The sequence below is a fragment of the Mucor velutinosus genome (genome assembly GCF_035048745.1).
Source record: "Mucor velutinosus strain NIH1002 chromosome Unknown tig00000093, whole genome shotgun sequence".
NCBI classification, from domain to species: Eukaryota; Fungi; Mucoromycota; class Mucoromycetes; order Mucorales; family Mucoraceae; genus Mucor; species Mucor velutinosus.
Window position 1 is genome coordinate 3,464,248 of NW_027041907.1, and position 21,827 is coordinate 3,486,074.

At 39.4% G+C, this 21,827-nt stretch overlaps 11 protein-coding genes across 11 annotated transcripts; 6 read left to right on the top strand and 5 right to left on the bottom strand.

Annotated features, from left to right (window-relative positions):
- Positions 1–116: 116 nt before the first annotated feature.
- ATC70_002886 (Eukaryotic translation initiation factor 3 subunit L (eIF3l)) lies at positions 117–818 on the top strand (the record flags this gene model as incomplete). Its single annotated transcript, XM_064822256.1, has 1 exon — positions 117–818. One exon carries the CDS (start codon positions 117–119, stop codon positions 816–818), a length of 702 nt encoding a protein of 233 aa, XP_064681942.1.
- A 962-nt stretch (positions 819–1,780) lies between these two features.
- On the top strand, positions 1,781–3,566 carry GCN20 (ATP-binding cassette, regulator of translational elongation; the record flags this gene model as incomplete). The annotated part of the gene is made up of 4 exons (XM_064822257.1): positions 1,781–2,004; positions 2,066–2,118; positions 2,181–3,184; positions 3,246–3,566. The coding sequence occupies 4 exons, from the start codon at positions 1,781–1,783 to the stop codon at positions 3,564–3,566; spliced, it is 1,602 nt and encodes a 533-aa protein (XP_064681943.1).
- An 11-nt stretch (positions 3,567–3,577) lies between these two features.
- nmt1 (Glycylpeptide N-tetradecanoyltransferase) lies at positions 3,578–4,207 on the bottom strand (the record flags this gene model as incomplete). Its single annotated transcript, XM_064822258.1, has 5 exons — positions 3,578–3,625; positions 3,690–3,750; positions 3,816–3,940; positions 4,004–4,074; positions 4,138–4,207. The coding sequence occupies 5 exons, from the start codon at positions 4,205–4,207 to the stop codon at positions 3,578–3,580; spliced, it is 375 nt and encodes a 124-aa protein (XP_064681944.1).
- A 128-nt stretch (positions 4,208–4,335) lies between these two features.
- Positions 4,336–5,468, bottom strand: ATC70_002889 (uncharacterized protein; the record flags this gene model as incomplete). The annotated part of the gene is made up of 5 exons (XM_064822259.1): positions 4,336–4,484; positions 4,541–4,818; positions 4,878–4,972; positions 5,023–5,095; positions 5,152–5,468. The coding sequence occupies 5 exons, from the start codon at positions 5,466–5,468 to the stop codon at positions 4,336–4,338; spliced, it is 912 nt and encodes a 303-aa protein (XP_064681945.1).
- A 249-nt stretch (positions 5,469–5,717) lies between these two features.
- ATC70_002890 (uncharacterized protein) lies at positions 5,718–6,622 on the top strand (the record flags this gene model as incomplete). The annotated part of the gene is made up of 5 exons (XM_064822260.1): positions 5,718–5,798; positions 5,856–6,011; positions 6,099–6,175; positions 6,233–6,464; positions 6,521–6,622. 5 exons carry the CDS (start codon positions 5,718–5,720, stop codon positions 6,620–6,622), a joined length of 648 nt encoding a protein of 215 aa, XP_064681946.1.
- A 103-nt stretch (positions 6,623–6,725) lies between these two features.
- Positions 6,726–8,155, bottom strand: ATC70_002891 (uncharacterized protein; the record flags this gene model as incomplete). Its single annotated transcript, XM_064822261.1, has 6 exons — positions 6,726–7,031; positions 7,096–7,339; positions 7,404–7,705; positions 7,765–7,846; positions 7,900–7,991; positions 8,048–8,155. The coding sequence occupies 6 exons, from the start codon at positions 8,153–8,155 to the stop codon at positions 6,726–6,728; spliced, it is 1,134 nt and encodes a 377-aa protein (XP_064681947.1).
- Positions 8,156–10,504: 2,349 nt separating this feature from the next.
- ATC70_002892 (uncharacterized protein) lies at positions 10,505–11,930 on the top strand (the record flags this gene model as incomplete). The annotated part of the gene is made up of 7 exons (XM_064822262.1): positions 10,505–10,550; positions 10,615–10,704; positions 10,764–10,817; positions 10,882–11,108; positions 11,168–11,336; positions 11,402–11,584; positions 11,647–11,930. 7 exons carry the CDS (start codon positions 10,505–10,507, stop codon positions 11,928–11,930), a joined length of 1,053 nt encoding a protein of 350 aa, XP_064681948.1.
- Positions 11,931–12,381: 451 nt separating this feature from the next.
- Positions 12,382–13,906, bottom strand: UTP25 (rRNA-binding ribosome biosynthesis protein utp25; the record flags this gene model as incomplete). The annotated part of the gene is made up of 4 exons (XM_064822263.1): positions 12,382–13,111; positions 13,188–13,309; positions 13,371–13,463; positions 13,772–13,906. The coding sequence occupies 4 exons, from the start codon at positions 13,904–13,906 to the stop codon at positions 12,382–12,384; spliced, it is 1,080 nt and encodes a 359-aa protein (XP_064681949.1).
- Positions 13,907–14,619: 713 nt separating this feature from the next.
- On the top strand, positions 14,620–16,297 carry ATC70_002894 (uncharacterized protein; the record flags this gene model as incomplete). The annotated part of the gene is made up of 4 exons (XM_064822264.1): positions 14,620–14,805; positions 14,874–14,907; positions 14,965–15,212; positions 15,272–16,297. 4 exons carry the CDS (start codon positions 14,620–14,622, stop codon positions 16,295–16,297), a joined length of 1,494 nt encoding a protein of 497 aa, XP_064681950.1.
- Positions 16,298–17,877: 1,580 nt separating this feature from the next.
- ATC70_002895 (uncharacterized protein) lies at positions 17,878–18,748 on the top strand (the record flags this gene model as incomplete). Its single annotated transcript, XM_064822265.1, has 3 exons — positions 17,878–18,244; positions 18,339–18,481; positions 18,545–18,748. The coding sequence occupies 3 exons, from the start codon at positions 17,878–17,880 to the stop codon at positions 18,746–18,748; spliced, it is 714 nt and encodes a 237-aa protein (XP_064681951.1).
- Positions 18,749–19,261: 513 nt separating this feature from the next.
- ATC70_002896 (uncharacterized protein) lies at positions 19,262–20,183 on the bottom strand (the record flags this gene model as incomplete). The annotated part of the gene is made up of 4 exons (XM_064822266.1): positions 19,262–19,710; positions 19,791–19,952; positions 20,012–20,030; positions 20,124–20,183. The coding sequence occupies 4 exons, from the start codon at positions 20,181–20,183 to the stop codon at positions 19,262–19,264; spliced, it is 690 nt and encodes a 229-aa protein (XP_064681952.1).
- Positions 20,184–21,827: the final 1,644 nt, after the last annotated feature.

A 21,827-nucleotide genomic window follows, 5' to 3' on the forward strand; every position in this document is an offset into this window, starting at 1 on the left:
TTGAATGATATATAAACCAAACTCTCCTTTCTATTAATTCAAAAGCGTTGATCGCATCTATTCTCTGTAAACACTTGCTAGTTATTCTGTGAATACTATATTTTATATCCAACATCATGAAGCAATCCTTCTCACTTGCTTGTAGCACCGCCATGGCATGCATTGCGGCTTGCCTCTTACTGACGACCCTGCATGCTGCTCCACTTGACAAACGAAGCATCCCATCTTGTTATAAATCCTCGGTCAGACTGACCTACTATTGGATCCCTAAGGAAGGCGACAAGGACATGAACAACAAAGGCAAGAGTATCACACTCAGTGGGTCAAAAACAAAGAAACTCAAGGACAAGAACAGCAAAGAGATTTCTAAAGTATCCAAGACTACCTATAACAAGTTCCAAATGGAAGGCACAGGCTTACTCAAGTCAGGTATCATGGTCAACTTGGGGTCAGGCGGCAAAAACGTCTTTATGAAGGTCGATCGTAAAAAGACGCCCTATGGTTTGGGATCCAACAGTAAAGCACTGACACCTTGGGCCAGTGTCGCCTCCAACGATATCAAATTAGGCACAACATTGTATATCAAGGACTTGGATGGCGTCTCACTCCCCAATGGCAAGAAACACAATGGTTGCGTGCGTGTCGATGATCGTAGCTGGAGTATGGGTGGCTGTCAAATTGATTTCTTTGTACTTCAGTTCTCTGCTTATCAACAGCTCAACAGGAAGATCTCTTCTAAAGTCAAGGTTGTTGAAAAGTCCTGCAAGGTTCAGGATTATGTAAATTCCAATGTTAAAAAGTGGGCTGTGCTTACTTAACTGCTTTGTATATATTTTGTTTTTGTTTGCTTTTTCTTTGTTCTGTTCTGCTCTGTTCTTTTGTATATGTATATGTATTTTTTTTTTTTTGTACGTACTAGACTCGATTGAAAACGTGTTCATGATGAATAAAGTGATTATTCGTTTGCTTTAATTCTATTATTTGCCTCTCATATAACACATGATAAGAGCTCTCTCTCTCTCTCCAGTATAAATGGCCTTTATCAATGAACCTGGCTCTTGTATAATGTATTTGGGTCATGGCTTCTTATGTTAAAAGCCGCTTTAGACCATCAGATTAGCACCAAACAATTGCTCTCATCTGGCAGTTACTTATTGACACTGTTACTCAACTTTTTTTTTTTTTTTTTGAGATTGTCAAAATCGACTCCAAACCATGAGGGGTACCTCATCGAAAAACGCCAAAAATCAAAAGATTGCCTTTTTGGTTGCAAAAAATAAGGCTTTTGCTATAGCATGTATTAGAGCAACATGTTTCTCTCAATCCAAAACAGCTCTTGACACTTTGTTTATGAGACTTTTATATGCAAAATTTTGACATGTAGGCCCAAAACCTCATTACATATTCTCTGAAATTGCTCAATATGCTTGTTAAAAACACCTATCATAATTGACACCATCAAATGCGCCTCGAAAAGTACTCCAAGAATGCATTAGGAAGTATAGGATGATTATCCTGATTCATATAGTCGAATCGTAAAAAATAGATGAAGTAAGTCGATTCTGACAAAAATCTGGCCAATCTGGAACGAAAGTTGGACAGGGCCTTAATCAGCTTTGGCTAGCCGCTGGCTGGTGGCCAAGTCATTGCTTCAGCGATTGTAGGTGGTCACACTATATAAAGCAATATATATAAATATATTTTTTTTTTTTTTACAATTCACCTTTGACCTTTTTCTTTCATATTCACCTGCAAACTGTTATTTGACAGCAGCGATAGCATGCGTATCAAGATATCCACAGCATCGCCTCTACCAAAGCATCAATGTTGGTTTCCCATAAGCGAGAAGCTAGAAAAGCAATCCATCCATCAACTCGCCAAAAAGATGGTGGATCAATTTAAATTTTCGACTGAAGCCATCAACCTGAAACTGTCAATGGATGGTTTTGAACTCTTGCCACAAAGCATCACCAAAGATCTATTGCGTGACGGTGATCTCGTCATGTAATGTTTGTCCATCTTCTTGTTTCTTTGCCTGCTTGTTCACTAAACAACACATTTGTAGATTAAAAGGTGATCACGTCAAAAAGCCAACTGCTGTCAAAAAGCGAAAATCACGTAAGTTTAGAAAGGGGCTTTTGGTATGACATTTCGATAAACTGAATGCAATGCATTATTAGCTGTATCACCAACAGAACCCGAAAAAGACGATGCATTGGGTACACGTCCTGTAAAGAAGACAAAAAAGTCCAAATCAAGCACCACACCTACCACCAGCAAAACTGACGCTGCTAAAGACAAAGCCAAGAAGGTAAAGACAGTAAAGAAGAAGGGCACGGACAAGACATTAGACAAGAAGAAGGATCAAAAGGAGGCCAAGACAGAGAGCAAGAAAGATTCAATATCCACAACAGACCCATTCACTCATCCCACTACAAGAGTCGCCAACAAGCAGAAGCGAAATCCATTCGAAGGTCTCGACAGGACAAAGAAGAGAAATATGCGAAAGAAGCTAATAAAACAACGCTATCGTATGCTTCAGGAAGACGCTTTGGCTCCTATCCAAATGCTTTCAGAGCCCACCTCCATTGTCGAGGAGCAGCAAGAGCAGCAACCAATAGTAGAACAACAGCACGACGCCGTGCATGAATTGCATGTCGAGAATTTACAAATTACCTTGGATGAGCCCTCAGAGAAACTTTTAAAGAAGAACAAGAACAAAAAAAAGAACCACATGAAAGGATCCAAGGCAGAAAATAGATCTCATGTGTATTATCAAGAGCAAGAGCAACCACAGCAACCACGACAGGTAGAAGAGCAACAGCAGAGCGTTATTGAGGAGCGGATGGTAGTAGATAAACTACCAAGTCGAAATATGTACGGTCGAGCTTTCATCACAAGCAATGAATCTGAACCAAAATACAAAGGCTACCGCATGCCCGAGAATCATTTACCTATTCATCAAATGCCCACATTATTTTATGCAAACAACCCAAGCCATGATAATGCTGACGAGACAGTATTTGAATCCCCAGCAACAGCTCCCATGGTAGACGTAAATGCCACTGCACCTCTCATCAACAACGCAGCCATTGATACAGATGCCCCTGTCGATTATGAAAAGCTTCCAGTTGCTGATTTCGAATCAAATATACCATCCATTGGAGATCAATTGGCTATCAAGGTACGTAGTAGTCATGTTGGGCAGGTGTATGATAAAGGCAAACTGACCTCTGCTTCCATAGACACTTGAATTGACTGCCAACTATACACCTGAAATATCAGATTGGAAGCAAGTTATTCTCACATCAATAGACCTTCCTAATACCATTACTTTTGTCTATGTCTATGGGTTTGGTAAAACAAGTACAAAAGGTGGCAAATTCGACATCAAAAAGCATCAGAAAAAGAGATATGATGATTATCACGAATATGAAGTGGAGCCACAGGAGCACGAGGAACAAGGAGATGAACTGGATCTGATCAATGAAGACGAGCAAGAGCAAGATGAGGTTACCGTGTCCGTTCAAGATGTATTTGCCATGAAAAACATGTCAAAAAAATAGATTTGAGTTTATTATTTCTTTGCTGCCAATTGTTGATATTGCATTTGCAATTGACCAATCTGTATATAATGACGTTAGAAATTAACCAATTGTTCAAGTTTTCTTGCACTCGCATCATCCTACCTCTTGTTTTTTGGCCTCTGATTTTTGTGTTAATTCATTGAGTTGAGTCTCGACACGTTTACTAGAGACAATAAAAAGTTGTGAGTTGGCACGGTATAGTCGTCAGTACTCGTTTGAGTTACTCACATTTCGCTCGAGATCAAATTAAGTCTGTTCTTGACATTGGTAGCAGCTTCACTCTTATCTTGCTTGACCAAGACGGGGCCGATAAGTTTATAAATATTGCTGTCTTCATCCAAATGCTCAAATTCCTACACATGTGCAATTTTAATGTCTTTGTTGTTTCGTAAATGAGAGTTGTTGATGTTATTTACAGTGTTGACAAGTTCGTTTTCCTGTTGTTGCGATTCTAAACGTTGTCTTGACTCGATCACTTGGGAAAGTTCTAAACATGTGTTGTATCAATACATGCGTTTGATCACATTCTCGTGAGTGTGTCTATGAGTACCCTTTTGTAATAATTGAAAAGCCTTTGATTCAGCCTCGAGTTTAGCTTCTACAGCAGATAATGAGCTCATGTTGATTTTATTATGATAAAGGTATAAAGGTAAAGAAAAGAAAGAGAGATGGAAAGAACAAAATGTTTAAAATATCACACAAATAAGCCACTGTACGCGTTTCAATGGAGTTTGTATGTGTACACTCATCATTGCACCCGTAATTTGAGCCTTTCGATATCCTGAACCACCTTCTCGATGCTTTCTTCTGTAATCTTGGTTCTCGATTCTATTGGTCTCAGTATCAGAGTGGGCGTGGTTGGTGTTGTTGGCTTGAAATCAGCATGGGATGTATGCACTATGCGTACATCCATCATGTCAGTACATGGTTAAATCACTGTTATACACACTTACTTTTAAAATAAAAGGATTGAATATCAGCAGGATACAACAATTCTGTCAATGTTGATCTCACCAGTGTATCACTGATCTTTGAATTGCTGTGTGCAGTCCAGATTTGGTAGTTGTCTACATGTTGGCGACAAGACACAGAGACGCCGTACACTGTATTCTTGATCCAATCCATATTCTCGCCAATGAGCAATACCAAAATGTCCCTCCATGCCAAAACCGTATGCTGTTTGTTGATTTTAAAGTTGTATGAGCCACCATACTCGTTGCGAGGATCTTCCCTATGGTGCATTTGTCAGGTTATCTGGATATGTATATATATATAAATCTAAAGCAATACCAAATTGGTTTGATGCCCTTCTTCATAAAATGAAAAGTACTCCTGAATCCAAGTTTATCAGGACCATCAATATTATTGTGAACAGCCCAAAATTTCTATGATTTGCATTAGGAAACTTGCTTTCACGGCCGAATACAAAGCGCACCTGCACTGTTTTCACTGAAGAAATGACCTGTAGATTCGCTTCATAATCAGTTGCTGGTAGATTAGGCACAAATCTATCCAGGATGGCAAAGAATTAAAATTGGAATCCGCTTTTATGAACAATACTTACTTGTCATACCAAAAGGTCCATTCGTTCTCAAGTGGTATTTCTCCCATATCTCGCAGTTTCTGCTTGGTCTCTTTGTCCAGAACAACAATCTTGTTTCTGTAAATGTACTCGTTTTTGCTATCTGTATGCGCAAGAGTGATTGCAGCTTTTCCCTTGCTGTAGTTGCTGTTGTTGGATGAGATGGGTTGGCCGAAATAATCATCAGGCACCACTGGACTTGTAACGCATCTGAGAGGGCTTTCAGGCTGTTTCCCGGGAAATTGAAAGGCTGATATCGCAGGAGAAAGCGGCTTTAGCTTGTAATTTGGTGGGGACATTCTACAGCAAGCAATCTAAAAAAAGAAAGTAAAGAAGGAAAGGGCATCATGATAGTAAATTTAATGCAATTTATTCCTTGATTAAAAGGCCGAGAAAAAGGGGGGGGGGGTAATAACACACATAATCCCAACGGATTGTTGATTATAATCATGTACCTACATGTCACATTAACAGAGAATGCCGTGCGCGTATCATTTCTCTTTTCTCTGCTCCTTTCTCTCTCTTTCTCTTTTTTTTAAAAAAAAAATATGAATCTGACTGCAACTTATGTTCAGTTATCTCAACTCAAAGTCGAGGCATTAATGCCACCTTTAGTAGCAATGCTGTTGGTAAACCCCCCAAAAACATGTGTAAAACAACGATTTATGGAACGTATACACTTGTAGTGCGTTGGCTTTACTGCGTCCAATCACCCTCAAGGCGTTCCTATTGTCATGAACCACTATCTGGACCAAATTGATTCGGTGGAGGACCAAATCAAGTGGATAGAATACATTCGAAATGCCATGTTCAAGAGCATTGTGCTCTGTGGTTGCCCAAGGGTAAAAAAAAAAAAAAAAAAAAAAAAAAAAACACGCTGCTCACAAGATGCTCGTATTACATGATACTCATTTCTTGCATATAATCAGGTGATAAATGCTGAAATTGCGCTGTACAATCACTTGTCCGTTCAATATCGATCATTACTTAGAACAACTGCTCTCAAGTAAGTCTGTTCTCAAGCGCCAATTAATTCAATTAGCACTCATGACATATTTACAAGTGCCAATGGAAACACAACCTTATGGAATGCACGAGGCATGGGTTTTTTCAACCAAATCTATGGGACAGGATCAGAGAAAAAACAAAAGATGATACAAGACGCTCATCCGGATTTGTGGCAGTACATAAACGAGATCTACGGAAACATCATCTCTGATACGACACATCTGAGTGCTGTCGATACAGAGTTGCAAGCGATTGTGAGTTTAATTCAGATGGACGCCTTGCCTCAAGTAAGTGTGTATGTTTTGTGGTCTATATTTAGCATTTTATTAAAGAGACACTCAAGCTGCAGGATCATATTTTGGGTGCTGAAAGAGTTGGTGCTACCAAGGAACAAATAAAAGCAGCTGAATTCATTGGTTACAAAGTAAAGCACTTTTTAGAATAAAGCACTTAGTTCCTGACAAATTCCTTGAGGATTTGCAAAGTCCAATCTGTAGTATAAAGCATATGAATACGAGTGAACCGGCAAGGTCTCGGCAGCGAGCAACTTACTTGTCTATGCCCTTGAATTTGTAATCATCTCCATCCACATCAAAGAAGCGAGGCTTCCATTCAATGTTGTTTGCTTCACGCTCTTTTCTCAAAGCACGCTCCTCATCCTCTACTTTGGTCTTTTCATCCGTAGCCATGTCTTGGTTGTTGGCTAGCAACCCTTCAGTTAATTTAGCCCACAGTCTTCTGGATTCCTTTTCGTCTTGGTTCTCTGGTACTTGTAAGGGATATTTAACATAGTCGCGCACATCTACCATCAGATCAGGCTTCTCTTCGTCTTTAGTGCTCTTTTTTGTGAGGGACTACATTGTAGAGAAGTGGTTAAGCAACACTATTCATGCAAAACCGAAACAACCCAATGCTTACCAACAATCCAGTGATACTACTCTTTTCAGGAGGTGTGTACTTTTTGATAAAGAGTTCTCCAGACCATTGACCGCTGATTTCGTATAAAATTTCTTGTGTAGATTCTCTCTTGATTTTACCCACTACAGAATTAGGTTGACCAGAGAAGAATCCCTTTGTTTGAAAGTCCATTTCGCAAATCAGATCACTTGAAACACATCTGACAGTCGAAGCGTCACCTAATTCTAACGTCATTGTGCCGAACCTTGAAAGAAGGGATAGGTTAAATTGTGCATTCGTAGCAGTATTCATATCATCAATCAACTTACAATACGCCTCGAGCATACATGTTGGGCATTTTGACTTGATAGAGCTCATTGTGTTTTGAGGGCAGAATAAAGTTGATTGTACCTTGCATTAAGGACGCTACACTGTTGCCATAGAAACGGGATTTAGGTCTCAAGTCGCCAGTGATGACCACTTGGTGCTGAGGACATGTGTAGAAATAAGCTGAAGCAGGTGGATGATGGGATACTTGTTCGGCAATGTAGAATGCCTCCGTTCCATCTTGGTACTTGTATCGACAACGGAAGAATTCACCAAGTACAGGATTAAATGGCTTTTTGACGCCCTATGTCGACATAACGTTTAGCAAAAGCGCACATTCGTTTATGCCAGATGAATATATACCTTTGGCTTGATGTGCCATCCACTCAAGAACCATTTGACTACCGCAATGAATCGTTGGGTAGCATCATCGATGTCAGAGATTCTGCAGGAATATAAAATAAATACAAGCTAATAGCTGAGAGGATCAACACTTACGGCAAAATGAATTCAGGATGTGCCATGAAGTCCGTGATACGTTCAAGCATACTTCTAGGTTCGAGTACAAATGTTGGCAATGTAACTCGGTGCTAACATGGTTTTAATACGGCAATGTTGCTTATCACGCTTTCCATCAACAATTTACCAAGTCCATGCCTTTTGTCAGCTGAGAGGCAATGTTCAACAGGATGCTACGAGATCCCTCAGCGAGTTCTTCTGTATTGCTCTCATTGTCAGTAATATGATGAGGCATAATGAGTGTGTATATATATATATGAAATAGAAATAGAAATGAAAAGAAAAATAAACAAGAAAAATGAACAAGAAAAAAAAAGCTAAAGCAAGGGAATACGACAGAACAATAAGTAAATTACCTCAAGCCAATCGTTTCTAAAGGGTTCAGCAACTCCGGTCAACGAGGATCATCCTCTGCTTGATTTATGCTCCTTTTCTGCTTTCTGCTTGATTTTCCAGTTGCTGGTAAAACACTGCATAAAAAATTACGAAATTATTATCCATTAGCGTCAAGATCATCAGCACAAAATGAGCATACATGGCGAGGAAGATGATGCCTTGATTGCTCGGATAAAAGTTTTCAGTGCCATGTTGTGTATATATATTCGGGATTGTAAAGCCTTTATGAAAGAGTATGACCACAAAAGAGTCATTAGGATATAAGGATTGCTTTTCCAAATTCTTCATTGAAGCAGCAGTACATCATCTATAACCCTAAAACTCTTTTTCAGACAAAATAAAAAGAGCCAGCGTTGTATAGTTTACCGGATACATGCGTGTTGGATTATATGAAAGCTTTCTCAGTACATTATGTCTGCCGATTTAAGGTTTTAGAGTAAATCGGTTTACCATTTATTTTTGTCGTGTCACACGCAACAAGATCGGGTTAAGCCTAATATTGAAAAAGTCTGTTGTTGGTGAATCATAATGGCTACAACATGTTGTGAGCCGGTTTTGTAATGAAATGTCTGTACGTATATTAACATGCGGTATGTTGTATTAGGCGACACTCATCTATCAAAGATAGACTTGGCATATGTTGAAACGAGGTTGTCTTGGCGACATTCTGGGCTCTTTTGCAGTCTCCCCCAAACCCCAAACCGACGCAGTTGTACGAATGTAATATTCAGAGCCAATGTGATTGCAGTTTTCCTGGAGAGTCAATACATGTAGGTCTTCAAAGTGGATGCTTTGGCAATTATACAAATGTTCCTGATATGAGGGAGAGTTTAAAGCGATTGTTGACTGTATAGTCCATGCGGAGATACCCAGATTTCTTCACTGCAGTATTGACCCTACGTTAGATATAGTGCTCTTTAGATAGGGTCACTAAGGATTCGCTTGTCCTGAACTGCAGTATGAAAGTTACCAATCGCTCATAATGGCTCATATTTGACGCACTGGTAGCTCAGATCAACTGGCTCCTTTATTACAACGCTAAACTCACATATATACAAACACCAATAAATGTTAGGAAAGTCTTTCATCTTGAGGGGATAGCATTTGTTCTGAGAAATAGATGGTTCCTTCGCACAAGAATTAATGTACATAGATATATATTAATAACACTTCTATTACGTGAGAGCAACTATCCACGAGTAGCTCATTCTTTTGTTACCGCTGTTGAGATTAAGCTATGCAATGTTTGAAGGGCCATACCAAGAGAGTGCTAATAGCACGAGCCTTACGTTTGGTTGTTAATCAAAAATGCCAGCGCTTTTTCAATGCTAATGACATGCATTCAATATGAAGCTTTTATTCCAATTAGTTTTAGGTTTTAATATTAAAAAAACTTTATATGATAGATAAGAATGTTAATCAGAGATCATAAAGAATTGTTATCAACTTTCATATGCCCCTCCCCCCCCCCCCACATTCGATAACAACTTGCCGCAATGTATGCTTTCATGGACACCATTATCTTCCATGATGTATGATGTGCATAATTGCTGTTTTATAAAGTGCCTATCATGACAATTATAAATCGTGATACTGCTATGTTTCCATTTGTAGAGCGATAAGGACGGGAGATTGAAATTAAACTATCAAATTAGGAAAGCCAATACGTAAGATGGTTCCAAAACAAATGTAAATGTAAGCCAGTTATCCGTGGTCAACAGCATGCTGACAAAGACGAGGCGCAATGCCCTTTTTTTTTACATAAACAGATGCTAAAAGTGGAGATGTATACACATCATTGTCGATTGAACAAATATCAAGTCCAAAATCTATCCATTGTGAAAATAGGTAGTGGCATCAGGCAAGTCCCGATTTGGTGTGCATCGGTTGATAAACCTGCCATTACGATACTAGAATGTATACATGAGCTAACGTTAGACGCAAATCTGGATAGATCCGCAGCTATATGAATGGGTAACTTTCTCTCTTTGTTTCGGAGGGGTATTTGCTTTTCCATCCGTATTATTAATTATCATTTGAAACCTTGCTCATTATGTCAGAGGTAGAGTCCTTGTTTTACCAGACTTCGGGATTGTAAAAAAAAAAAAAAAATTAGTATAAAAACTACTACACTCTTTTGATGGTTTTACTTTATTAGAACACTTTTCTACTTTAACTATATCAAACAATGTCTGCACCAAGTACTTTTCACGGATGGGCCTGCCACGGCAAAGGTAGGCATTTAGTCGTCAACTCAAGCGCAATGCATATGCAAATGTTGACATGTTGCATCATTAGATGAGCCCATGAAATGGGAAGAACTGAAGCTTCGTGCTGAAGACGATTACAGTGTTGACATGAAGGTCACTGATTGTGGCATCTGTGGAAGTAAGTCTATGCAACTGATGCGTAATTGAGCCGCTGGTGATTGATGCTTGAATGTATAGGTGATATTCACACTATGGATGCCAATTGGGGTACTCCCAAGTATCCTGTCTGTGGTAAGTTGAAGGCATTTCGATACTGGATTGCTAGCAACGGTATATTGATGCATTGCTCAAACAGTTGGTCATGAAATCGCTGGTGTCTGTACTCGTGTTGGCCCCAAAGTCAAGAACGTCAAAGTAGGTGACCGCATTGGTGTAGGAGCTCAATCTGGCAGTTGTCATCGTCCCGATTGTGTTCCCTGCTCTACTGGATTTGAAAACTTGTGTCGCACAGCCTTCACAGGTACTTACAATGGTGTTTGGCCCAATGGCGACAAATCATATGGTGGTTATTCAGACTACTGGGTTAGTATTGAATTGGCATATACATACAAACATCTAACGACATGTCAACTTGCTTCTAGAGAGGAGATTGTCGCTTTGTGTTCAAGATTCCCGATAACATCACAAACGAAGTTGCTTGCACATTCTACTGTGCGGGCGTCACCACATACGCACCTCTCAAACGCCACAACGTCAATTCTGATTCTGTTGTCGGCGTGATGGGCATTGGTGGTTTGGGTCATTATGGCAGTAAGTAGTGTTGAGAAGATTCTAATATAGTTCCATGGTATTCATCATTGAAAATTTGATTCTAGTTCTCTGGGCCAAGGCTATGGGCGCCAAGGTGGTTGGCATGTCCCACAATGACAAGAAGAAGGAGGTGGCTTTAGAACTTGGTGCTGATGAATATGTGAATACCAGTGATTCAGAGGCCTTGGCAAAATACAAGAACAAGTTCACTCATATTCTTTGCACTGGTACTGGCCAAGACTTCCAATGTAAGTATAATTGCAACGTATATAGTAAAGGCCGGGGTTTTCTAATTATAACAAAAATATAGGGGAGACCTATGCTCCACTCTTCCAACCCAACGGTATCTTTATTAACGTCGGCCTTCCTGAATGGAACTTCCCCGAGATCAGACCTATGCTTCTCGCTATGAGCCAAGTTACCATCTGTGGTTCTGCCATCGGCTCCCCTGCTGAAATCGAGGACATGCTCGAATTCGCAGCCAAGACTGGCGTTAAGCCCTGGTTCCAAACTTACCCAATGTCAGAGGCACCTAAAGCCATAGAGGATTTCAAGGCAGGCAAGCCTAGATTTAGATTTGTTTTGAAAAACTAGAGTATGTTCTTCTCGACCTTCTTTTCAAGCATAATAATAAACATGATTTTTTTTTTTTTTTGTATTACGTTCTCATGGTTACAAGAAGCAAATCAGAAGCATATCGCCAAAATAAAACAGTGTGGGGAAACACTATCTTTTTGATTTTTGTATGATATTTTTCCCAGAGTATGTTATACAGATGGAACATGAGGAAGAGATTGACATTTGAGCATGCCATTTTAATCTAAATGATGAGCCAATCGGTTTATACGGGGACAGAGTTGTTGGTTTTTTTTTTTTTTTTTTTTTATTATTATTATTAAAAAAAGTTGTTTGTTGTTGAAGAAAAAAAAAATAATACACAAAATGCGAAAGTAAAATAAGGGTGGAGATGTTGATATATATAATTGCTAAAGAAGGTAGGGGAAAAAAATGCAATGCAAATGAGAGAGATGTGGGGAGGGAATATTTAAATGGTGAGATGACCAGCGCTGTAATGCTGTTGATAGTATTGATTCCAACCGTGGTGTCCACCTCCAGGCTCTCCACCAGCAGGATCAGTCGTGGGAGCGGGAGGTCTCATTGTGGTGTGATTCTCATAAGTATTTGTAATTCGGTTCACTAATTTGCTTGGAGGAACGTAGCCCGAAGAAAACACATTGAATGATCTTGTCATGTTGTCTTGGCTATCGATGCGTTGAATGTCTCTGTCTTTTACCCAGCCCAGACGTACAGGCTTTCCTGCAATAGTGACACCTTGTAGAGCAAATATAGCAGTAGCTGCATTGGCATGTGTATCCAACTTGACAATGGCCTCTCCCTTCTTGATGTGAATGTCAGTGACAAAGCCGTATTGCTGTAAATGAGGAGCAATATCTTGGGAGATGACGTTTTTTGGCAGGCCACGGATAGAGACAGATGTGTTGTAGAGGGGTGTTTGAGCAAAGATTTCCTCATAGGACATGTTGGATAGAATCACATTGTTGTCACTATCAGTGGATGAGCGTCTAGAGTGTGCTGAGGAGACACTGTTGGAATCACTGTTATCTGATGCTGATGCTGATGAAGACAGATGCCAGTGGCAATGAACACGAGATGATCCAACGAGTGTGTCATCCATATAACGAATAGCATCTTCTGCATCTGCTTTGTTTTCAAATGTAACAACACCTTCTCCAGGGTTTATCACACGTGCGTTACTAATAATGGATGGATCGTTAATTTACATGAATTCCCAATCTCTTTCTTTTTTTTTCACCCCCTCATGTTACGTACCACACATGAAACTTTTCAAAAGCATTCCATAATCCAGAGTCATCGATGTTGTGATCCAAATCAGTGACAAAAACCTGGTTTTCATTGGATGCAGCTTGATCATTCCAATTTACAGCAATTTCCTGTAATACAAATACACACGATGAGAACACAAACATTGCTTGTGGAGAGTATATATCTTACCTGGCTATAAATAGTACGTTTGTCCATCGCATGTAACGCTTGTTCAGCTGCTTGATGTTCATGGAATTCGACAAAGCCACAATTTAAACCATCCTAAAGAGAAATAAAGCGTTAGGTTAGAGGGGGTTTACAGAAACAGTGGAGAGGGAGAGGGGAGGGGAGGCCAAGGGGGACACATTGGCTAAAAATGATAAGATGAATTGATCTAATCTAATGATTTGATCTACCACTAAAGTTTCTTGGCCGTAGCCATTAGCGAGAAAAATAGAAGCTGATATCGCAAAATGTCGTACGAAATAGCTTAAGTGTGAGAAAATTACAAATCCCAGGTAAACCCCGAATGGTTTTGTAAAAGAGTGAATGGTTGGGGAGGAGGTGGGGGAAGTGTGATGTATACTTACGTTGCTGTTATCTTTTGTTATCTTGATATGGACGATTGGAGAAATCAATGAGAATATTCCCTTCAGTGCATCTTCAGTCACTCTTGGATCCAGATTAGTGATGCGCAGAGACTTTTCGTTGTTGTAATCTGTCATTTTTATAGGGGGTATTTTCAAAATAGAGAAAAAAAAAAATGAAAAAAATTTACAAGGAAAAAAAAAGGGATTTAAAACATGAAATCAAGGACCTTTTTATACCCTGATGTCGCATTGTATTGACTTGCCATAATTAGACTAGTACTACCTTCAAAAGATTTTTCATGAATGGGTTCAATACGTCATTGAGCTCCTAATGATTGGATGCCTTGATCTATCAGTAGTTCTCGGCATTTTACAGTTTTTACACTGTTGTTCTCCCCTCTCCCCCAGTTCAGTTGCTTTTGCAAGCCGGTTAATTATTAACCACATTCTTAAAACGGCAATTTAAAATGTAAGGACAAAAGGGCCAGCTTAATTAATGTCAAGAAGCAGAAAATGACCATGTTAAAATAAGGGGGGGGGGGATGTGATCATCCCAACATATGCTCATAAATTTCTGATTCCATCATGAACGGTGAAATGTGCATAAAATAAGCCTGGGCTTGCCAATCTCGAATTTTCATCATTCTACAATGGTAGACGCTGTGGAAAAAAAGGTAGAAAAAAAAAGGGAAAAGAAATGTGCATTCAACCTTACATCCTCATCTGAATTTATATGTCTTGCAACCGGAGAATTAGGAGAAATAAAAATTCCCTAAATTTATGAAATTTTCCTATAAATTTCTTTTTGTAACCTGGAGGTTTCTTTGATCTTTCTCTTTAGCTTTTCCATGATGAATTATCACAATATCACCAGTCATTCAGGGCCGGTTCCATTGCCCTCATTGATGTATGTTGATTGTCCTCCTATGCCCCCTCCGCAGCAGCAGCAGCAGCAGCAGCAGCAGCAGCAACAAGATGTACATCATCCACAAACAAAGAAACGACCGAACAAAGTGCATGTGTCGGCTGCATGTGTAAAGTGACATAGCAGAGACTCCTTGAAACTCTAAAATGGAATGACTGATTCGCTTCTGTATTCTAGATTAACTGTAAAAAGGCACATTTAGCGTGTGATGGTAAGCACCCACCTGCAGTCTGAAATCTCCTATCTTACATGTATACGTTTGCTTTAGTTTCAAGACCTTGCAATCGCTGTGTTACTACAGATAAAGCAGACACATGTCGTGATATCCAACATAAAAAGAGAGGTCGGCCAAAGATGATGAGAGATGCAAACAATAACAAGATCCGGCCTGTATCCTCCACTGTTACTACACCAGCTGCTGTCACTCAAAACATGAGCAATAATCGCATGATGCCCGGCATCAATGTTGATGTCTTTCCAATGGTTTCTGCAGCAACATCGAATGATATGATGACAGTAAGATGACTTGCATGTTGATTGATGTCTTTCTAGTTCTGAATTATAGACATGTGTAGGTATTTCTGTCGATGGATTTATGTTGTGCCCGAATATCTGACAAGTCGTTGGAGTATCTGGAGTTGTATCCTCAAGAATTTGGACACCGTTCACTGTATGACTTTTTGGTGCCTGGTGAAAATCAGTCCAGTCTATCCAAGTTGCATCGCTGCTTGCTGGATAACGCAGTACAGCATCAACAGACAAGGTTACCTCACAATCTCTTGAGGTCCTCTAGTGAAAAGTTCTTTTCCTCATCACTTGACAGCTTGCTCAACATTGCCAATGGCTCTTTGACACTCAAGCAGAAGTTGAAATTTAGAAAGGGCCGTAGTGATTCAGATGCTGATTATGAGGAGATGAATTGCAGGTTCTATCTGGGGGGCGCGTTTGGCGCTGATCTGTTTGATGAATCCACGTTTGATCAACTCTATATTGTGTGCATTGCGTCACCCATTGTCAGCGCCATGAACATCAACGATGTGATTCATTTGCCTCCACTCATGATGAATAGCAACAACGACTCATGCTCGACTGTATCCTCTCCAGTATCACCACCTCCTGTGACAGCAACAGCAACAGCAACAGCAACTATATTGGCGTCGTCACCATCGCCAGCTGAACAATCAAAGCCAAACAATGAAAGCGAGCAAGATGACGATATGAATGATGGTGGTGATGCTAATAATAGCGAATGCAGTACCCCAACAGCTACTGTGAGTAGCAGTGGACATACCCAGAACAGCAGTAATACAATTCAGCTACCTCTCCTCTCGTCTAATCATCATCATCAACAACAACAGCAACCGACTTTTGACAATGACAATAGTAAATCTGTATTGGACAGATTTCGCTACAATACCAAGACACCAACACAGCAATTTATCCATCCCAACGAACTTTATTACTTGCAAACCACATCCAGTAGACTCTCATCAGAAGCCATGGCTCATACAGCCTATCCCTACTTGTCTAAAACGCCTGCCTCTGCTGCTACTGTTGGTAGCGGCCCACTTGCTACCTATAATAATCAGTTCAAAAAATAAAGTTTATCACCCTATGACGGTATGATGGCCTCCTTTTTTTTTCACACACCATTGGAAGATCTTGCTTGTTTAGGGAAAATCTACGAAAGACTTGAACCATTTTTATAGGGATGCTGATATCATCTTGAGATGGATTGTAGCTCTTGATTGGAAGATTGGGTTTCTCCTAGAGCCTTTCTTAAAGCAGGAACTATAAAAACTTGTTGGCGACAAACCACGATCTGGCCTAGTTTTAAGACCATTCACTTTGATTTTCTAATGCCAAGTAGAAACCTCTACAAGTGGCCTGTGTCTGTCAATCTGACTTCCCTGCAATGACCCGCGTTTGTATCAATGAGAACTATGCAGGTATAAACAGATAGCATAATTGCATTATTTTTTCTTGCTCGGAAATTTGCAAAACAGGGTAAAATATGGGCGCATTTGAATCATCACTCAAAATCGACTCGACATCCTAAAGAGCACCTCATGGAAAATCACCAAAAATCAAGCAACCGCGTTTCTGACTCTAAAAATGAAGACTTTTGTTATAGCCCTCGATCCAGCGCAACCCCCCTAAAACCACTTTTTTTTTGTAAGGCTTTCATATGTAAAATCTCGACCTATTTGCCAAAAACCTCATTCCACTTTTTTATACAATGCTCAAAAAGTTTATTGAAAATACTAATCACAGTTGGCACCATTAGATGCGCCTTGAAAAGTACTCTTGAAACCTATTAGGGAGGTACGCGACAATCATCACAACTTAGATAGTCGAATAGTTCAAAATACTTTGACTGAGCCATTTTCGACTAAAATCCGGCCAATCCAAAGCAACTATCAAGCGAACTTTAATATGCTCTGGCTCGCTGGCGATATGCATCTCTTGTGAACGCAATTGATGTTTTTTGAAATAGCAAGAGAGAGAGGGGGGGTTGCAAACTAAAAAAGTATGAATGTCCAGTCTAAATGTTTTTCAATGCTTTGGTTGCTCATTTATATATTTAGTCCATTCAAACGTCGGAACTACTTTTCCAAATGCGAATCCTAATGCAAAATGTGACATTGCCACTTTTTCAAAACTGCTTGTATAATAATACCTCGAGTGACCTGGTTGACATAAACTTCTACCTCGCTTCTTGTCTTTCATACAATAATCTCTACGACAATGATGCCTATAGAGCAATAACATTGAGCCAGATGTCAAATGCCACATCCAACAGCTGTAGAAACCGCCAATGATTGGCTCAAATAGCAATGCAGACGATTCAGGTCAAAGGCCGTAGTAAGTCAGCAATTGGCCAGGAGCAGTTGGGAAACGTTAAATAAATAAAAAAAAATAAAAATAAAAAAAAAAAGGTTACCATGATAAATTGAGTCAAAAGCTTAACATTTGACATGTGGGTGACATTACATTCCGAAAAAGAGCTTCCGTATGCAACATTGGAGAGTTGTCCAAAAAAAAAAAAAAAAAAAAAAACCAATTAAGACCTTTCTACAATATTTTCATGTGAAAAAAAGTGACTAGATTCATTTTACATTTATACCCTTCAGAAAGGAAAGATTCCCCCCGCAATTTTTGTTTTCTTTAGATCAACACCATGTCTAATCCCATTGAACAAGGAAAGAAGCTGGCTGCTTACCAGGCCGTCGATGAATACATTACTGCAGACCATAAGGTGGTTGGTATTGGATCTGGATCTACTGTCGTCTATGTTGTAGAGCGTATCTTGCAAAAGCCAGAGCTCAAGCACATTGTCTATGTCCCAACATCCTTTCAATCCAAATTGCTCATTTTGGAAGGCGGTCTCACATTAGGCAGTGTTGAACAATATCCTGAAATCGATGTTACTATCGATGGTGCTGATGAGGTGGATGAGGATTTGAACGCTATCAAAGGTGGTGGAGCTTGTCAATTCCAAGAGAAATTGGTTGCTGAAGCTGCCAAAAAGTTTGTCATTGTTGCCGGTAAGAAAGTCATTATTAAAAGCAATGTCAATTGACAGTAATTGACTCATGTTGGATCAACTTTTTTTTTTTTTTTTTTTTTTTTTTTCTCTAGATTTCAGAAAGAAGAGCAAGAAGCTTGGTACAGAATGGGTCAAGGGTGTTCCTATTGAAGTTGTGCCCATGACATACAAATCTGTCATGAAATCTATTGACACCAAACTCTCATTGAAGCCTATTTCTTCTAAGCTTCGTATGGTAAATATGTAATCATGTGAATCGCTCAGGGATTGTAGCACTTAACATCAGATATACATGTAGGCTGTGAACAAGGCTGGCCCTGTTGTCACTGATAATGGTAACTTTGTCATTGATACACATTTTGGTGCTCTTGAGGATCCAGCTCAATTATTGAGAGAGCTGAAATTACTGACTGGTGTTTATGAAGTTGGTTTGTTCTGTAACATGGCAGAGAAGGCATACTTTGGTGAGGAAGACGGCTCTGTCAAGATCTGGACCAAGTAAGTTAGCAATCAGTTAGATGGTTGCCAACGAAACAACTGAGCTACTTGATGTATCCAAAGAGATCCCACCCTCCCCCTCCCCCCTTCTACTACACTTTATAAATGCACCTTTTTTTTTCGTAAAAAAAAAATTATAAAAAAAAAATTCCAAACGCGCTCCTCTCATCTTCCCTACCAGGAAATCGAAAACTACATCTTTTTTTTTTTTCAACATTGAAAAAAAAAAAAAAAAAAAAAAAAAAAAAACTAAGGGACCACGTGCAAGATGTGTACAGAAATTTCCAAAATGTCTCTTGATTTAAATATTTTTAATAGTAATAGAAAAAAAAAATGATATAATTGAGAGGGTTTGATTTGATGACTGTACAAGAATGGACAAATAAACCCTTCATTATATAATACAATGGGGGGGGGGGGGAATTCATATAAAAGAAAGAGGAACTAATAAATTTGCTAAAGAAATATGGATGTTGTTGTGGTGAGGGTAATAGAGATGGATCAAAAGTAAAGGCATTTATGCCTTACCAGCCTTCTTGGTGGTGGCAGCCTTCTTGGCGGCGGCGGCCTTCTTGGGAGCAGCAGCAGCCTTCTTAGGGGCAGTGGCCTTCTTCTTGGGAGCCTTGACACCAGCCTTTTCAGTGGTAGAAGCCTTCTTCTTGGGAGCAGCGGCCTTCTTGGGAGCAGCAGCCTTCTTGGTAGCGGCGGCCTTCTTGGGGGCAGCGGCAGCCTTCTTGGGAGCAGCGGTCTTCTTGGCGGGGGCAGCCTTCTTGACGGGAGCAGCCTTCTTAGCGGCAGCAGCCTTTGTAGCGGGGGCAGCCTTTTTGGCGGTGGTAGTGCTGGTGGTGCTGGCAGCCTTCTTGGGGGCGGCAGCGGCCTTTTTGGCAGCAGCCTTCTTGGGAGCGGCAGGCTTCTTATCAGCGGCCTTTTTCTCGGTCTTGTTCAATTTGACAGTACCAGAGAGACCTGATATCAATCCAAGTAAATACATGATTCCAATCCCCTTTTTTTTTGGGTGCAACAATATAAATGTTGATAATAGTTACCTTTAGGAAGATTGAAGAGGTTCTTGGCTTGACCACGCTTGATGGCAGCAGCAATTTGTGAATCGAAGTGAGAACCAGCGGTGACTTTGTAGTTGGCCAAGATGTACTTCTTGATGGCAGGTCTGGAAGAACCCTTTCTTTCCTTCAAAGCAATGATGGCGTCTGCAGAGATATTCATGAATAAATGTTTCCTTACCACAACAGGTCGAGCTATTACTTACTTTGGATCATGGCTTCATACTGATAAATCAAATGGAAATCGAAAATAAATTAAGGCAATGTTAAACCATGATTCCTTTGCTTCCTCCTCCATGTAGATCAATGTATGCTTACGGTGGGGTGATCGGCCTTCTTGGCAGGAGTAGTTTTCTTTGTAGCAGCAGCGGCGACCATGTTATATATTGTAAATCTCTTTTCTTGAAAATAGATGAGAAGAAAGAAAAAAGATATTTCAGAGGCTGCAAAAAAATGCGCCCTTTTTATACTCGGAAAACTTGGATGAGTTGGCCGAGGTTGAAATATTGAAATGAGCCAATCAATCTGCTTGCTTGATTTTTTTTTGGCTTAATTTTTGTGCAAACGAAAAAAAAAAAGGGGACGCGCTCCACTGGTAAAGAGATTTTTTTTTTGAGAAAAAAAAAAAGGTGAAGAAAATGTAATCAGAAGCTTTCAGTGTGAGCAAGTTGGGAAATGAATTTACAGAGACTATAAACATCTTCTCGAGAACCTTCTCTATCAGGATATCACATTAGATTAATCGTTTTGGCATTTATCTTGGGTGAAATGAGATGAGACAAAAAGAAATCATCTTTGGCCATCTGTTGGTTTTTGATTCTCTTTTTTTTTTTTGAATGAGAATTATTTCTATGGTATATCTTTCACAGGGTAGCGACAGCATGCTCTTTATGTATATCATTTTAATCCTCATCACACCAAGAAAGCCAATATATAAATTGATTTGCTGTAGTGATAATATTTTTGTCGAGTTTCATGAATGAGAAAAGGCATATCGTATTTTTCAGGATGAAAAAAAAAAGAAAAAAAAAAAAAAGTCGTCATGTTAATTTTGCAATCCAATTTAATCCTTTCCTTCAAGCAACTTGATTCTATGTGATGGCATATATCAAAAGTTGGTAAGTCAACAACAGCTATACTGAGCATGAGAGGCTTTGCTTCTATTGCAATTGCAGTATTATTATGTGCAAAGGTCCACACATTCGCAATAAAGCATTGGTTGTGTGGGTAAAAAAAATATGAACAAAAAAAAAAAAAAAAAAAAAAGGAAAACCGAAAAAAGACCCCAGGCATTTTTAACACAAATAATCAAAAGCGTATCAAAGGAACATACAGCAATACATGTATTAACTTGTAACTCGATAAGCCTCTTCAAAAGATGTACAAGGAGCTATTCATCTTCATTGCGCTGGCTTTCCACTACATTATTTCCATGACTAAAGATTGTTTACATTTTTGCCATCCCCCTCCCCCAAAAAAAAAAGAAGAGGTGTCATTAATGATGGCTTCGTCAAAAAAGGCGTTATCATCCATAGCAAAAAAGTTATTCAAAGTGTATGATCTTTGGTATCATTGAATAGCCTTTAACTTGTAGATTACAACCATGTTCATCAATCATGTTTTTCTCTGCCAAAATCGCTCACAATATGCATATGAAAAAAAGGGATATTTTTTTTGTTTTTTTTTTTTTGTTTGGAATAATTTTTCCATTCCACGATGACCAAGATGGTGACCCATGCAAAATTTATCGATAGCATTTGAAAGATATAGCAGTTTCCTATGTTCAATAGAGAGCTAAGCATGTCATCTCTCTAACAGAGTAGTCGGATGTACTGCAGCCTGGTTGATTTGATGTATGGTCCTAGCCTTCCTTTCTCTCATCAAACAAGAAATGTGTGTTCATCAAAATTTCAAATTGAGAAGAAATTTAATTTATCGTCATGGCAACATCAATGTTGATCTAAACGCAAGACCAAAGACACCTCCACAACGGCATACATCCCCTTGTAAGGCTTGCTTAAC